A 14,752-nucleotide genomic window follows, 5' to 3' on the forward strand; every position below is an offset into this window, starting at 1 on the left:
ATTTTTCATATTTTTGTTGTGTAACAACGTGATCATATTACACCGAATGGAGCCACGGCAATGCACATACACGCAGTAAAAGAACGAATATACAACGTATGCGTAATGCAACCATGTATTTCACTTTGTCAAACACTCTAAACTATAGAAAACAACTTATTGGATTGAAAAAACATGCTCTTAAACTAATCGCTACTTTGCCGTGAATAACACTAAAAATGAAACGATACAGAGAAGAGTAGCGTCATGGCGCATGGCGCACACAAAGAAATCTTTGTAAATCACTCTCTTTATATTGGGCTTGACAAACTTCTGCAACTGCTTCTTTCTAATTTCTTTGCTTCCCCTCTAAGCACGAACTAAAACTAAGTCTATACTAGTCAAAGTGTTTTCGATTTTTTTTTATTTACATGTGGTCTTTTTTTTTGTTTAGGTAATGCTACATTTGATTGAGTGAGAGAGGAAATTAAAAGGGGGGACCAAGCTGCATATTTCATGTTATTTATGTTACCCACGTAAAGTGGGTGTAGAGAAATTGTCTATAGACTCATTAATTGTTCCTCTCCACGGATATCTTTAGTAAAAGGCGAAAGATATATTCGTGGTTTGAAGAGAAACCAGAGTAACCCGACTTGCACAAACATTGAATATACAGAATAATGTAAATGTTTTCTGAGAGAAGGTGTTTGCGAAAATGAACTTTTTGCAAACATCCTTAAATTCTACTCAATAAGTATCTACAAATGGCACATTTATGCCGCAGAACCATGTTGGCAAATTATGAATTTTATAGATTTTTCATATTTTTGTTGTGTAACAACGTGATCATATTACACCGAATGGAGCCACGGCAATGCACATACACGCAGTAAAAGAACGAATATACAACGTATGCGTAATGCAACCATGTATTTCACTTTGTCAAACACTCTAAACTATAGAAAACAACTTATTGGATTGAAAAAACATGCTCTTAAACTAATCGCTACTTTGCCGTGAATAACACTAAAAATGAAACGATACAGAGAAGAGTAGCGTCATGGCGCATGGCGCACACAAAGAAATCTTTGTAAATCACTCTCTTTATATTGGGCTTGACAAACTTCTGCAACTGCTTCTTTCTAATTTCTTTGCTTCCCCTCTAAGCACGAACTAAAACTAAGTCTATACTAGTCAAAGTGTTTTCGATTTTTTTTTATTTACATGTGGTCTTTTTTTTTTGTTTAGGTAATGCTACATTTGATTGAGTGAGAGAGGAAATTAAAAGGGGGGACCAAGCTGCATATTTCATGTTATTTATGTTACCCACGTAAAGTGGGTGTAGAGAAATTGTCTATAGACTCATTAATTGTTCCTCTCCACGGATATCTTTAGTAAAAGGCGAAAGATATATTCGTGGTTTGAAGAGAAACCAGAGTAACCCGACTTGCACAAACATTGAATATACAGAGTAATGTAAATGTTTTCTGAGAGAAGGTGTTTGCGAAAATGAACTTTTTGCAAACATCCTTAAATTCTACTCAATAAGTATCTACAAATGGCACATTTATGCCGCAGAACCATGTTGGCAAATTATGAATTTTATAGATTTTTCATATTTTTGTTGTGTAACAACGTGATCATATTACACCGAATGGAGCCACGGCAATGCACATACACGCAGTAAAAGAACGAATATACAACGTATGCGTAATGCAACCATGTATTTCACTTTGTCAAACACTCTAAACTATAGAAAACAACTTATTGGATTGAAAAAACATGCTCTTAAACTAATCGCTACTTTGCCGTGAATAACACTAAAAATGAAACGATACAGAGAAGAGTAGCGTCATGGCGCATGGCGCACACAAAGAAATCTTTGTAAATCACTCTCTTTATATTGGGCTTGACAAACTTCTGCAACTGCTTCTTTCTAATTTCTTTGCTTCCCCTCTAAGCACGAACTAAAACTAAGTCTATACTAGTCAAAGTGTTTTCGATTTTTTTTTATTTACATGTGGTCTTTTTTTTTGTTTAGGTAATGCTACATTTGATTGAGTGAGAGAGGAAATTAAAAGGGGGGACCAAGCTGCATATTTCATGTTATTTATGTTACCCACGTAAAGTGGGTGTAGAGAAATTGTCTATAGACTCATTAATTGTTCCTCTCCACGGATATCTTTAGTAAAAGGCGAAAGATATATTCGTGGTTTGAAGAGAAACCAGAGTAACCCGACTTGCACAAACATTGAATATACAGAATAATGTAAATGTTTTCTGAGAGAAGGTGTTTGCGAAAATGAACTTTTTGCAAACATCCTTAAATTCTACTCAATAAGTATCTACAAATGGCACATTTATGCCGAAGAACCATGTTGGCAAATTATGAATTTTATAGATTTTTCATATTTTTGTTGTGTAACAACGTGATCATATTACACCGAATGGAGCCACGGCAATGCACATACACGCAGTAAAAGAACGAATATACAACGTATGCGTAATGCAACCATGTATTTCACTTTGTCAAACACTCTAAACTATAGAAAACAACTTATTGGATTGAAAAAACATGCTCTTAAACTAATCGCTACTTTGCCGTGAATAACACTAAAAATGAAACGATACAGAGAAGAGTAGCGTCATGGCGCATGGCGCACACAAAGAAATCTTTGTAAATCACTCTCTTTATATTGGGCTTGACAAACTTCTGCAACTGCTTCTTTCTAATTTCTTTGCTTCCCCTCTAAGCACGAACTAAAACTAAGTCTATACTAGTCAAAGTGTTTTCGATTTTTTTTTATTTACATGTGGTCTTTTTTTTTGTTTAGGTAATGCTACATTTGATTGAGTGAGAGAGGAAATTAAAAGGGGGGACCAAGCTGCATATTTCATGTTATTTATGTTACCCACGTAAAGTGGGTGTAGAGAAATTGTCTATAGACTCATTAATTGTTCCTCTCCACGGATATCTTTAGTAAAAGGCGAAAGATATATTCGTGGTTTGAAGAGAAACCAGAGTAACCCGACTTGCACAAACATTGAATATACAGAATAATGTAAATGTTTTCTGAGAGAAGGTGTTTGCGAAAATGAACTTTTTGCAAACATCCTTAAATTCTACTCAATAAGTATCTACAAATGGCACATTTATGCCGCAGAACCATGTTGGCAAATTATGAATTTTATAGATTTTTCATATTTTTGTTGTGTAACAACGTGATCATATTACACCGAATGGAGCCACGGCAATGCACATACACGCAGTAAAAGAACGAATATACAACGTATGCGTAATGCAACCATGTATTTCACTTTGTCAAACACTCTAAACTATAGAAAACAACTTATTGGATTGAAAAAACATGCTCTTAAACTAATCGCTACTTTGCCGTGAATAACACTAAAAATGAAACGATACAGAGAAGAGTAGCGTCATGGCGCATGGCGCACACAAAGAAATCTTTGTAAATCACTCTCTTTATATTGGGCTTGACAAACTTCTGCAACTGCTTCTTTCTAATTTCTTTGCTTCCCCTCTAAGCACGAACTAAAACTAAGTCTATACTAGTCAAAGTGTTTTCGATTTTTTTTTATTTACATGTGGTCTTTTTTTTTGTTTAGGTAATGCTACATTTGATTGAGTGAGAGAGGAAATTAAAAGGGGGGACCAAGCTGCATATTTCATGTTATTTATGTTACCCACGTAAAGTGGGTGTAGAGAAATTGTCTATAGACTCATTAATTGTTCCTCTCCACGGATATCTTTAGTAAAAGGCGAAAGATATATTCGTGGTTTGAAGAGAAACCAGAGTAACCCGACTTGCACAAACATTGAATATACAGAATAATGTAAATGTTTTCTGAGAGAAGGTGTTTGCGAAAATGAACTTTTTGCAAACATCCTTAAATTCTACTCAATAAGTATCTACAAATGGCACATTTATGCCGCAGAACCATGTTGGCAAATTATGAATTTTATAGATTTTTCATATTTTTGTTGTGTAACAACGTGATCATATTACACCGAATGGAGCCACGGCAATGCACATACACGCAGTAAAAGAACGAATATACAACGTATGCGTAATGCAACCATGTATTTCACTTTGTCAAACACTCTAAACTATAGAAAACAACTTATTGGATTGAAAAAACATGCTCTTAAACTAATCGCTACTTTGCCGTGAATAACACTAAAAATGAAACGATACAGAGAAGAGTAGCGTCATGGCGCATGGCGCACACAAAGAAATCTTTGTAAATCACTCTCTTTATATTGGGCTTGACAAACTTCTGCAACTGCTTCTTTCTAATTTCTTTGCTTCCCCTCTAAGCACGAACTAAAACTAAGTCTATACTAGTCAAAGTGTTTTCGATTTTTTTTTATTTACATGTGGTCTTTTTTTTTTGTTTAGGTAATGCTACATTTGATTGAGTGAGAGAGGAAATTAAAAGGGGGGACCAAGCTGCATATTTCATGTTATTTATGTTACCCACGTAAAGTGGGTGTAGAGAAATTGTCTATAGACTCATTAATTGTTCCTCTCCACGGATATCTTTAGTAAAAGGCGAAAGATATATTCGTGGTTTGAAGAGAAACCAGAGTAACCCGACTTGCACAAACATTGAATATACAGAGTAATGTAAATGTTTTCTGAGAGAAGGTGTTTGCGAAAATGAACTTTTTGCAAACATCCTTAAATTCTACTCAATAAGTATCTACAAATGGCACATTTATGCCGCAGAACCATGTTGGCAAATTATGAATTTTATAGATTTTTCATATTTTTGTTGTGTAACAACGTGATCATATTACACCGAATGGAGCCACGGCAATGCACATACACGCAGTAAAAGAACGAATATACAACGTATGCGTAATGCAACCATGTATTTCACTTTGTCAAACACTCTAAACTATAGAAAACAACTTATTGGATTGAAAAAACATGCTCTTAAACTAATCGCTACTTTGCCGTGAATAACACTAAAAATGAAACGATACAGAGAAGAGTAGCGTCATGGCGCATGGCGCACACAAAGAAATCTTTGTAAATCACTCTCTTTATATTGGGCTTGACAAACTTCTGCAACTGCTTCTTTCTAATTTCTTTGCTTCCCCTCTAAGCACGAACTAAAACTAAGTCTATACTAGTCAAAGTGTTTTCGATTTTTTTTTATTTACATGTGGTCTTTTTTTTTGTTTAGGTAATGCTACATTTGATTGAGTGAGAGAGGAAATTAAAAGGGGGGACCAAGCTGCATATTTCATGTTATTTATGTTACCCACGTAAAGTGGGTGTAGAGAAATTGTCTATAGACTCATTAATTGTTCCTCTCCACGGATATCTTTAGTAAAAGGCGAAAGATATATTCGTGGTTTGAAGAGAAACCAGAGTAACCCGACTTGCACAAACATTGAATATACAGAATAATGTAAATGTTTTCTGAGAGAAGGTGTTTGCGAAAATGAACTTTTTGCAAACATCCTTAAATTCTACTCAATAAGTATCTACAAATGGCACATTTATGCCGAAGAACCATGTTGGCAAATTATGAATTTTATAGATTTTTCATATTTTTGTTGTGTAACAACGTGATCATATTACAACCGAGCGTATGCGTAATGAAACCATTTATTTTACTTTGTTTACAAACACTATAGATTCGCACTTAATTTCTTACTAACCCTGATTACTTTTCAATCCTGTAATAAGAAAAAAAGGTACATTCATTTTAATAACCCCTTTTTTTTACTCTAGTGTTGATCAATGATCTATCAAAAATTATTTATTACAAATATTATCTACCAATCAGAAGAGTACAGGACTTCAGTTTTGTACAGAAAGCTCTCCCCCAAATGGGCGGTCCGTGATGACGTATATTTATTAACTGAATTTACCCCTGTACATAAATAAAGAGGGAACGAATTGGGATAGTGAGTGAAAAAATGAAAAAAAAACAGTGTTTAAACAGGGACTTTTATGTGAAGACAATGAAATCAATGGGGACAACGAAATCAAAGGGGAATAATAACCCGAATGGGCGGTCCGTGATGACGTATATTTATTAACTGAATTTACCCCTGTACATAAATAAAGAGGGAACGAATTGGGATAGTGAGTGAAAAAATGAGAAAAAAACAGTGTTTAAACAGGGACTTTTATGTGAAGACAATGAAATCAATGGGGACAACGAAATCAAAGGGGAATAATAATGTTTTTGGAGTATGTTACGCCAGGGACGTTAACGCCGTGAAGATACATATACTTGCATTAGGCGAATCGAAATAGTATTTTAATTTGTTAATAGAATCTTAATATAATTTATTGATGTGGATTGCCTTTTCGACAGTAGATTATCGTACAGACTTCAACAATGAGGGAAAACATACAGTATAGTCAGACATAAAAGGCCAGTCGAAATGTGTCATACCCTTGAAAACGAGAAAACTTAGGTGAAATTTTGAAGTTGCGTCGCATGGGTTTTCTCATTTTGTATTTAAACAAGTGTGGACACAAATCAGTGTGGTTAGTATGTTTTGATGTTTGACAGTGTTTTTTGAAATTTATTTGTTTGAAGAAGAGGTCTTATTTTAAAACAGAATAGTATTTGCCCCTTCGTAAATTAAAGCAAAATACTTGCATCTTCGTTGGTATTTTTTATGAAACAATGTGAAAGTTAAACTATTTTTCTTCTATCTGTCTTTACTTTTAGATTGAGGAGTACTTTGATTGTTATTACATATGATGTACTAGTCAAGCAGATCTTTTGAATTTTTAGAATACACATATGATCAACACCGCCTCCGGAGTAACTATTTTAATCTGGAGAACACATGAAAGTTACTAATTAGTTACATTTTTTTAACCGTGGAATATAGGTTAACAAATGTGAAATAGGTTTCGTCGAGTATTTGACAGTTCAAGCAATGATATTTTGATTTTTTTTACTATATTGGCCACAACACGAGTACCCATTTAGGGGAAGCAATCCAACTTCTTTATATTTAGTTTGAAATCCAAAGGAACATAAACCATGATATAAATTTACTGTAACATTTGTTTGACTTTTTTAGATTTCAATTTTCTTTAACGTCAGCTTATAAAAGACCATATACTGACATGTAAATTATAACATATTTAAGTTACAGTAAAATAAATATTATAATAAATGTTCTTTTAAATTACTATCAAAATTCTTTTTTGAAAGTCATTGTTATCGTTGTACAGTTTTGAACTTTAACTATACTGTGATACGTGTTTTATTTTCATTGATATATTATAACCAAAATTAGTTTTGGGTAGCTTTGTAATAAAGTGTATAGGTTTAAATTTGTCAAACAAAAAAATATGTGCCATGACCCATTTTTCAAGGAGAGTAAATCTATCATAAACTGACCTTTTGAAACAGGGTACACATAGATCGATCCTCAAGTACATCACATAGAAGTGTAGTACTGTCGCAAAAATGATGATCTAATCTATATCAGAGTGAATACAACATGTCTAAAATTTTATTATAAAGATCACAATTTAAAAAAGTTTGATTTAACAAAAGATTGAGCATTAAACACACGCTTAGGTTCAGTTTCATAACCGAATAACAAACAATCATTTTCAACAACTTGTTTTAACCTAATCAATGTCTGTGTTGGAACTGTTGAATATGCTTCGCTAAACGCATCTTCTTTATTTATCTTTTTAGAAACATCCGCTTTTGATGATTTGTATGCCTCTAACACAGTCTTGATGAATTTTCTTTTTGTCAATTTGACAACAGTGTCTGGTTTAAATGGGAATACTATTTGACGACTAAGTATTCCCTTCATTTGTAATTGTCTCCATATTCTTAGTACTGCATCATACATAGTCATACATTTTAAAATTTTAGTTTTGAATTGAAACAGTCTATTTGCAATATTTATTATTTCATTAATTGATGAGTTTGAAAGCATATCTTCAAACTGGTTTCTGATGCTGTTGTCCATTTTAAGAGTTTCTAAAATGAATTTAGAATCATTTCGGAACGTCTCCATTTTTCCGATATAATCAATTTTGTGTTCACAAGGTGCACAGTGTTCATACATTGAGAAAAAATGACGGTCTCGTCTGTCCGGTGTCTTTTCTAATGCAATTATGTAATTGATAAATTCGGCAAATGTGACGTCATGGCCACATGACCTTTTAGCTTCAGGGTTACTGAGGAGTTTTGCAGGAATACCGACAGCCTTCCAATACATAACATTTGGATTAAATAATTTATCTATATATCCAGAAAACAGTCGATTATAAGGATCTCGAACAAACAAGAATTTAAAATATTGTTTGAATTTGTCTTCTGGTACCCCAAGATTTGTAATGCTCGGTAGTCCCCGTGTTCCCGGTGTTGTCTGGTTGAATATAATCCTTTTCCAGAACGTTGAAGCAGCCTTTTGAATTTGACAGAATATTAACTTATGACGATCACTAACAAATGTGTTGAAAATGTAAGGATTCCTCTTCGACTTATGTTTGAAGGCATTTGGTTTCTGTTTACACATTCTCGACAGTCTTTCTAGTCTTTGTTTATTATTATCTAGATAGATAAGCTCTGTATTCAATACCTGTAATACAAGTATAAACTTTTTAATAATATGATAAAAATTCAAATAGTTTTTAACCAGTGTTTACAACATATGTGAAGATAACGAAATCAGACCATAAAGCTTGTTAAAAAGCTGTCCTATATGACATAAGTCAAAACAACTTGTGGAGAGTTGTCTCATTGGCAATCATGCCCCATCTTCTTCTTTTATATTCAAACGAGAAATACACTGGCTAAATTATTTTCAAAACAATTAACGTAAAACAAATATGTAATGCAGGAAAAAAAATTACAACCACTAACTACAAGCTCCTTGATAGGAATACACAGGATGTGGCGGGGTTAAATATGTTTACTGGTGCCAAACCCATTCCTTAACCGTGGACAAAGAGGCAAAGAAAACAATCTTTTTAGAAATCTGTTGAAAATTTCTTGTCTCATTATATCGAAACAAAACACACAAAAGACTACCCACAAAAGGACTTAAGGCATAGAGGACACATATCTCAAATTCGAGTCAAGCTCTAATTTTACGATATTAGTTAATGTTCTCATCAATGATCGAAAGATCAAAAGGAGGATTAAAGTTATAACGATAACAAGAAGCAAACACACATTCCGAACAGACAATGCTGTTTTTGTTGAAGACCGTACTTTAACCTGTAATGGTTTACTTTTTACAAATTGCGATCTTGGATGGAGAGTTGTCTATTGTCACTCATACCATATCTTCTTATATCTAAGTAATAATTAAATCTATAAAGTTAATGAATAATTGATTACAATTTAACAAAATAGTTAACGAATATGCCTTGACAGTAAAACAAACCAATGAAATGTGTTGTTTTTTTAATTAAAACTATAATAACAAAAACTTTCACTCGTTACTGTATTGTCAATACACAACCACTCACGGGCGAAATAGGGACGTTATAATCTGATGTTGCGCGTAGAGAAAGTGGCACAATCTCTGAACTGGATGAACCCTAGAAAGTTTAACAATACCAAAGGATTCCGTAGCTGGTCAGTTGTAAAACGCAATTTTGTCACTATGTAAAATACCTTCATTAAGGAACATGTGGTGATAGAAAAAGACTCACCTTTGTGACTGTTGTACTGTAGTCGTCGTTTTTGCAACTACCACATTCGGTAGTGGATGCCTGAAATACAAGAAATTTGAAACAACGCTTTAGGTACCAAATGTATGATTTGTTATAGATCGACTCTGAATGTCTAGAGCTAAAATGAGTAAACTCATCTATGTAAGTCATCAATTTATTCTTTAAATTTTGTACATTTTGCAAACCAGATTTCACGCATATTAAAAAAAAAATCGCATAATTTGAATCAATTTTACATTATTATCTTTATCATTGGCTTTGTAGCCAGTGCATGCACGTGGACCACACATGACCAAGTGTACCATTAACTCTATGGCCAGTGCTCGTGATGAACTACAAATGACCGATGGAACAATTAAATCGGTAACCAGTGCTCGTGAATTATAAATGGCCAAAGATATCCTTAGGCTGATATCTGTAACATTAGTAGTTAGCTCGTCAGCAATTTGTTGTGCTTTGAAATGATTTTCTATTTGACTTTATTGCTCAGCAAAGCCCGAAACTATTTTGTTTTTTGTTTCAAGCACCACTCATGAGAAGTTATTAGTCTGTGCATGTGATACATGTAAATATATAAATATCTAGAACCAAAGCATTCGATTGTACATGTACCAGAATATCAAAAGCATTTCAACTCATTTATGCAAATGACTAAACTGCTTTTAATTTAAACGGAATGAGTTATTTTATTAGTCAAATTAGATACACATCTAAAATGGTTATATATGTTCAAAATATCAACTTGCTTAATTCAACCTCTTTTCTTAAATATCTCTTTGGTTGTGATTTGATCATAATGTGATGCTAGGACAATTTGACAATACTAGTAAACATCGCGTTTTACATATGTTTGCGCCTGTCCCAAGTCAGGAGCCTCTGGCTTGTGCTAGACTTTCGTGTTCTTTTTCTCAATTTTTAGTTCATTTATATGTTTTTGAGTTTAGTATAAGGTTCATTTTCACTTAAATATAGCAGTATTTTTTGCTGTGATGAAGAAACATTGGGGACATTGGGCTTTTTCTGCTCTATGGTCGGATTGTTGTCTTTTTGACAGATTCCCCATTTCTATTCCCATCTTCCTATGTTTTTTTACTCCATTGAACAGGCCATAACACCAAACACACACCAGCAATCTAGACTGTTATAGGGGAATACTTAAAGTATACTTACATTTATATTAATCTTAGGTTCTGTAATTGATTTCATTGTTTTGAAGTCAAGGTAAAGTCTTCTTTCTTGCGTGTGATGCCAATTGGTCAATTCTGAGTAGGAAACTGGTAATTGGATAATTAAATTATTTTTTTATGACATTTTACCTTGTATTACAAAGACATCTACGTAACGTTTTTGACAGTTAAAAGTAAATTACAGCATGCATTGTATAATAGCATGTTTATGTTTCACCCCCAAAAATAAAAAAAATTGACAGGATAAAAGGTTTTCATTTATAAGAAGAGATGTGATATTATGTAATATTGTTATAAAAACATTTGCCGAAAGTAACACAAACATGTGGTTTTCAAATTGAAATTAAACAAAAAAAATTGTTTTACATCCATTATTTTTCACATAAGAACCACTTTAGATCCACGTCAAGTAAATTTTAACATTTAATTTTTTCCGGACCCAAAACGCACTTTTTTACATTTTGGTTAATTCCTAATTTAAGATAATAACATACCCTTTTCTCTGAGCAGAAGACATATGGCCATCCCTGAAAAAACTGCCATGTAAATTTTAATTCGACAGCGACACATCTTCATCTTTTGTTGATTTACGACATTAACAGTATATTGCATTTTAGATCGCTTTGTTTACATGATTGTGTTTGATAAATATTGAATAATGCATATGCCATTTATATTATATTAATATTTAAGGCCATACAGAGGAAATTATCTTCAACATACTATAAATTGTGAAAAAGTCGTTACTACTAATAAGTCTGTATTTTAAAACTGACGTAGTTTAAAATGAAAAAAAACCCGCCTTATTTTATAAAGTACTTCCGAAGTCTTGTCTCTTGATTTACCCTAATAAAGAACCCACAATCTAGAAAGCCAAAGATGTATTAAATATTTGACTAGCAAAGAAGTTATGTGTTCAAAGAAGGGACATACAAAAATAGTAAAAATAATGTAACAGTTGTTATATTCTCAAAGTATGAAAAAAGTTACAACATATCTTACTTAAATTTAAATTGATTCCGTTTACTTTTAATAAATCACCGATAACTTTAAAGTATTAAAGTACTAGTGTTAAAACAAAATGAACCATTCATTAAGCATCTTTTAAATCATTTTCCTTACGCAGGATTTTTGATTGATTGGGAATTTCGGTATTTAGTATTTTTATTTAATGTGTTCTGTTTTGTTCCGATTGACTAGTTATATCTGATGAATGCCATCAGTGGAGCAGAAAATGGTTACCCTTTCGGAGCACTCGAGTTCTCCGGGTTTTAATTTAATTCGTCTTGTACATTTTCAAGTTTTAACTGTTGTGTTTAATTGACAGCTTTTTTGTGTAAATTTTCTTTTTTGTTGTCGTTCAAATTTTTACTATCAACTTTTGATTTGTTATTTCCTCTTTGTTTATGTTCTTTAATTTCATACGACTGTCATACAAGTGAGAGGTTTAGCTAGCTATAAAACCAGGTTTAATCCACCATTTTCTACACATGGACATGCCTGTCAGGGATATGTCAGTTGTTGTCCATTCGTTTGATGTGTTAGAGCGTTTTATTTTGCCAGTTGATTAGGGACTTTCTATTTTGAATTTTCTCGGAGTTCAGTATTTTTTGTGATTTTCCTTTTTTCTCCTTTATCCTCAATTGTCATCAAAATGCAAAATTACTGAATTTCGAAAAGTTATATAGTCCATACTATAGGGGGGGGGGGAAGTAACAAAATGACAATTTGTGCCAAATGTTGAATTTCTTAATCTAAAACCGCCTAAGGAAACTGAAAATACAATACTTGAGGTCTAACTATTATAGTCATTTGTTCGTAATCTTTATTGATTGACTTTGAAATAACACAGACTGCTTACGGATTGATATGCAAACATATGGTTCAGATAAATACAAAATGTCTTTTTAAGGAATATTTCTGTACATAAAACTGACGTAATGCAAAGAGGGCTTTGACGCATGTTTTCTGCATGAACTGAAAAAAAAGGTTATTTTACAATTGATTTTTGTGTATGACTAATAAAACGTTGACTTAACAGCAAACATTATTTAGCAATCTTAACTTATGCAACGTTCAATGATCATAAGTTATATCAGAAAATGATTTCAAGGTTAGCATTAGCGAGTTGTTTTTTAGTGACAATAAAAGTTATCTATCATAACTCTTTGTCAGTTGAATGTCTTAATAATTGAATTGGATGTTAAACAAAATGAAATAGTTATTGGAAGATAAACAAAAACAAATCAATCACTGCATAGTTGAATCTGTTTTAAAACAACTTATTAGATGTATTTATATATGCATATTTGTATGAAAACCCTTTTGTTATTCAATGTAAAATAATCCGTTTACACAGTAAAATGCATTTTATAATGTAACATACTTTGAGTAGATAAACGTTGTGCTTTGAAGTGAAAGTCTTATAGCAATATACATGTAATGTGTAACTTCTGAGGCATTTATATCATTAAAGGGGCATAAGCTGTCAAATTCATGTTCCCCGATTAGAACTAAATTCTGATATAAGATTTACAACATACTAAAACGGGCCATAATTGTATATTGGCAAATGGGCTAATACGGTTTACTTCCGGTTTTTAATTTCTTATAATCATTTAATAAAAGTGTTATGAACTGGTTGTTTCTGTATTGTCACTAGTATAGATTCTCGGTCAGACAAACGAGGACTGCCGACAGCCATATAAATCTATAAAAACAACAATACTCATAAAAAGACAGACATGTACGTGTAATAATATAATAACAATTTTTCTTGATCTGTTTGATATCATGATATAGAATTAAAAATGTGTATATCATTCTTATACTATTTTTACAGATTTTGTAGGGTAATTTTCCTTGGGCCCCCTTATTTCACCTAACAAGACAGACATTCTTTTTCTATTAATGAATGGACTGCATGCTGAACACATGTGCAACCCATCTCCACGAAAGATCAAAACAATGTTTGCACGAATAAAAATGCACATGAGGTTGAATTATTGACTTGCAATCAAATAATACATGATGAGTGATGTTATTTTTTTTTTTTTATCTTTTTTTGACGAAAATGAACCATACTATATATATAGATATATAATTGAAACAAAAAAACTATCATAGTTATTTGATTTTTTTGTCTAATTCATCACTAATGCCCCATTTACGGCTCGATTTAAGTAACCATTTGATTCACGAATTCCGTGAACAATACAGCAGTGTCTAAATATTTAATTATAAATTAGCAAAACTTCACGATGACACTCAATGTGTATGAAAAAATAATTTAAGAAACTCCATCTGGCAATCTTTACCATAGATTTTAGCTATTTTTAGGGTTTTTTTGGTTATATAGCGCCTAACGTTTTAATGTATTTATATAACTCTTTCTTAAAAATGTTTAACTTTTCAAAGCTTTCCAGATGAAAATAAATATAGAAACGCGTTTTTAGGTATATAAATAGCAAATGGCAAATACACGTATGTCATGCCATGTTCAGAACGAGAATAAATCAACAATACATACAATAGGTACAATGTAGGGATGAAGGTCAGTGAAATTTCGACTGCCACTTGAAAATGAGTGTATATTGGATAGTGATAGAAACTTACGGACCCCTCATTGAGTTGTTTCAAAGGTTCTAACGTGCAGAGAGCGTGGCACTTACCCTACGCGAGATTTATCATTCAAAATCTAATATAACCGGATGGGGCTGCGAACTTGATATAAATCACTTACGAGAATAAATCTGAGTCTTATTTATTTCATGAGAAAAAACTTAATGTTAATCATTGAAATGCTTCCTTAGACAACTCAGTAATATATTTTTCTATCTTTATTGTCGTAAAGCATAAGTACAGCTTGTGACA

The 14,752-nt window shown here is 32.5% G+C and overlaps 1 protein-coding gene and 7 non-coding genes across 8 annotated transcripts; all 8 read right to left on the reverse strand.

The window, feature by feature from the left end:
* Window positions 1-508: 508 nt before the first annotated feature.
* LOC134724036 (U5 spliceosomal RNA) lies at window positions 509-626 on the reverse strand. Its single transcript, XR_010108359.1, has one exon. It is a non-coding gene; the product is annotated as a U5 spliceosomal RNA (small nuclear RNA).
* Window positions 627-1,302: 676 nt separating this feature from the next.
* Window positions 1,303-1,420, reverse strand: LOC134724037 (U5 spliceosomal RNA). The gene has a single exon (XR_010108360.1). It is a non-coding gene; the product is annotated as a U5 spliceosomal RNA (small nuclear RNA).
* A 675-nt stretch (window positions 1,421-2,095) lies between these two features.
* Window positions 2,096-2,213, reverse strand: LOC134724038 (U5 spliceosomal RNA). The gene has a single exon (XR_010108361.1). It is a non-coding gene; the product is annotated as a U5 spliceosomal RNA (small nuclear RNA).
* A 675-nt stretch (window positions 2,214-2,888) lies between these two features.
* On the reverse strand, window positions 2,889-3,006 carry LOC134724039 (U5 spliceosomal RNA). The gene has a single exon (XR_010108362.1). It is a non-coding gene; the product is annotated as a U5 spliceosomal RNA (small nuclear RNA).
* A 675-nt stretch (window positions 3,007-3,681) lies between these two features.
* Window positions 3,682-3,799, reverse strand: LOC134724040 (U5 spliceosomal RNA). The gene has a single exon (XR_010108363.1). It is a non-coding gene; the product is annotated as a U5 spliceosomal RNA (small nuclear RNA).
* A 676-nt stretch (window positions 3,800-4,475) lies between these two features.
* On the reverse strand, window positions 4,476-4,593 carry LOC134724041 (U5 spliceosomal RNA). Its single transcript, XR_010108364.1, has one exon. It is a non-coding gene; the product is annotated as a U5 spliceosomal RNA (small nuclear RNA).
* A 675-nt stretch (window positions 4,594-5,268) lies between these two features.
* LOC134724042 (U5 spliceosomal RNA) lies at window positions 5,269-5,386 on the reverse strand. Its single transcript, XR_010108365.1, has one exon. It is a non-coding gene; the product is annotated as a U5 spliceosomal RNA (small nuclear RNA).
* Window positions 5,387-7,485: 2,099 nt separating this feature from the next.
* Window positions 7,486-10,969, reverse strand: LOC134723729 (carbohydrate sulfotransferase 11-like). The gene is made up of 3 exons (XM_063587276.1): window positions 10,863-10,969; window positions 9,672-9,731; window positions 7,486-8,590 (listed from the first exon to the last, which is right to left on the reverse strand). Exons 1-3 carry the CDS (start codon window positions 10,896-10,898, stop codon window positions 7,514-7,516), a joined length of 1,173 nt encoding a protein of 390 aa, XP_063443346.1. The 5' UTR covers window positions 10,899-10,969; the 3' UTR covers window positions 7,486-7,513.
* Window positions 10,970-14,752: the final 3,783 nt, after the last annotated feature.

The sequence above is a fragment of the Mytilus trossulus genome, chromosome 6, assembly GCF_036588685.1.
Source record: "Mytilus trossulus isolate FHL-02 chromosome 6, PNRI_Mtr1.1.1.hap1, whole genome shotgun sequence".
NCBI lineage: Eukaryota > Metazoa > Mollusca > Bivalvia > Mytilida > Mytilidae > Mytilus > Mytilus trossulus.

Coding starts and splice junctions, on each gene's coding strand:
- LOC134723729 (XM_063587276.1), bottom strand. CDS start 10,898: ATGAAATCAATTACAGAACCTAAGATTAATATAAAT. Junction 9,732..10,862: donor AACCTAAGATTAATATAAAT/GTAAGTATACTT, acceptor CTTGTATTTCAG/GCATCCACTACCGAATGTGG. Junction 8,591..9,671: donor ACAGTACAACAGTCACAAAG/GTGAGTCTTTTT, acceptor CTTGTATTACAG/GTATTGAATACAGAGCTTAT.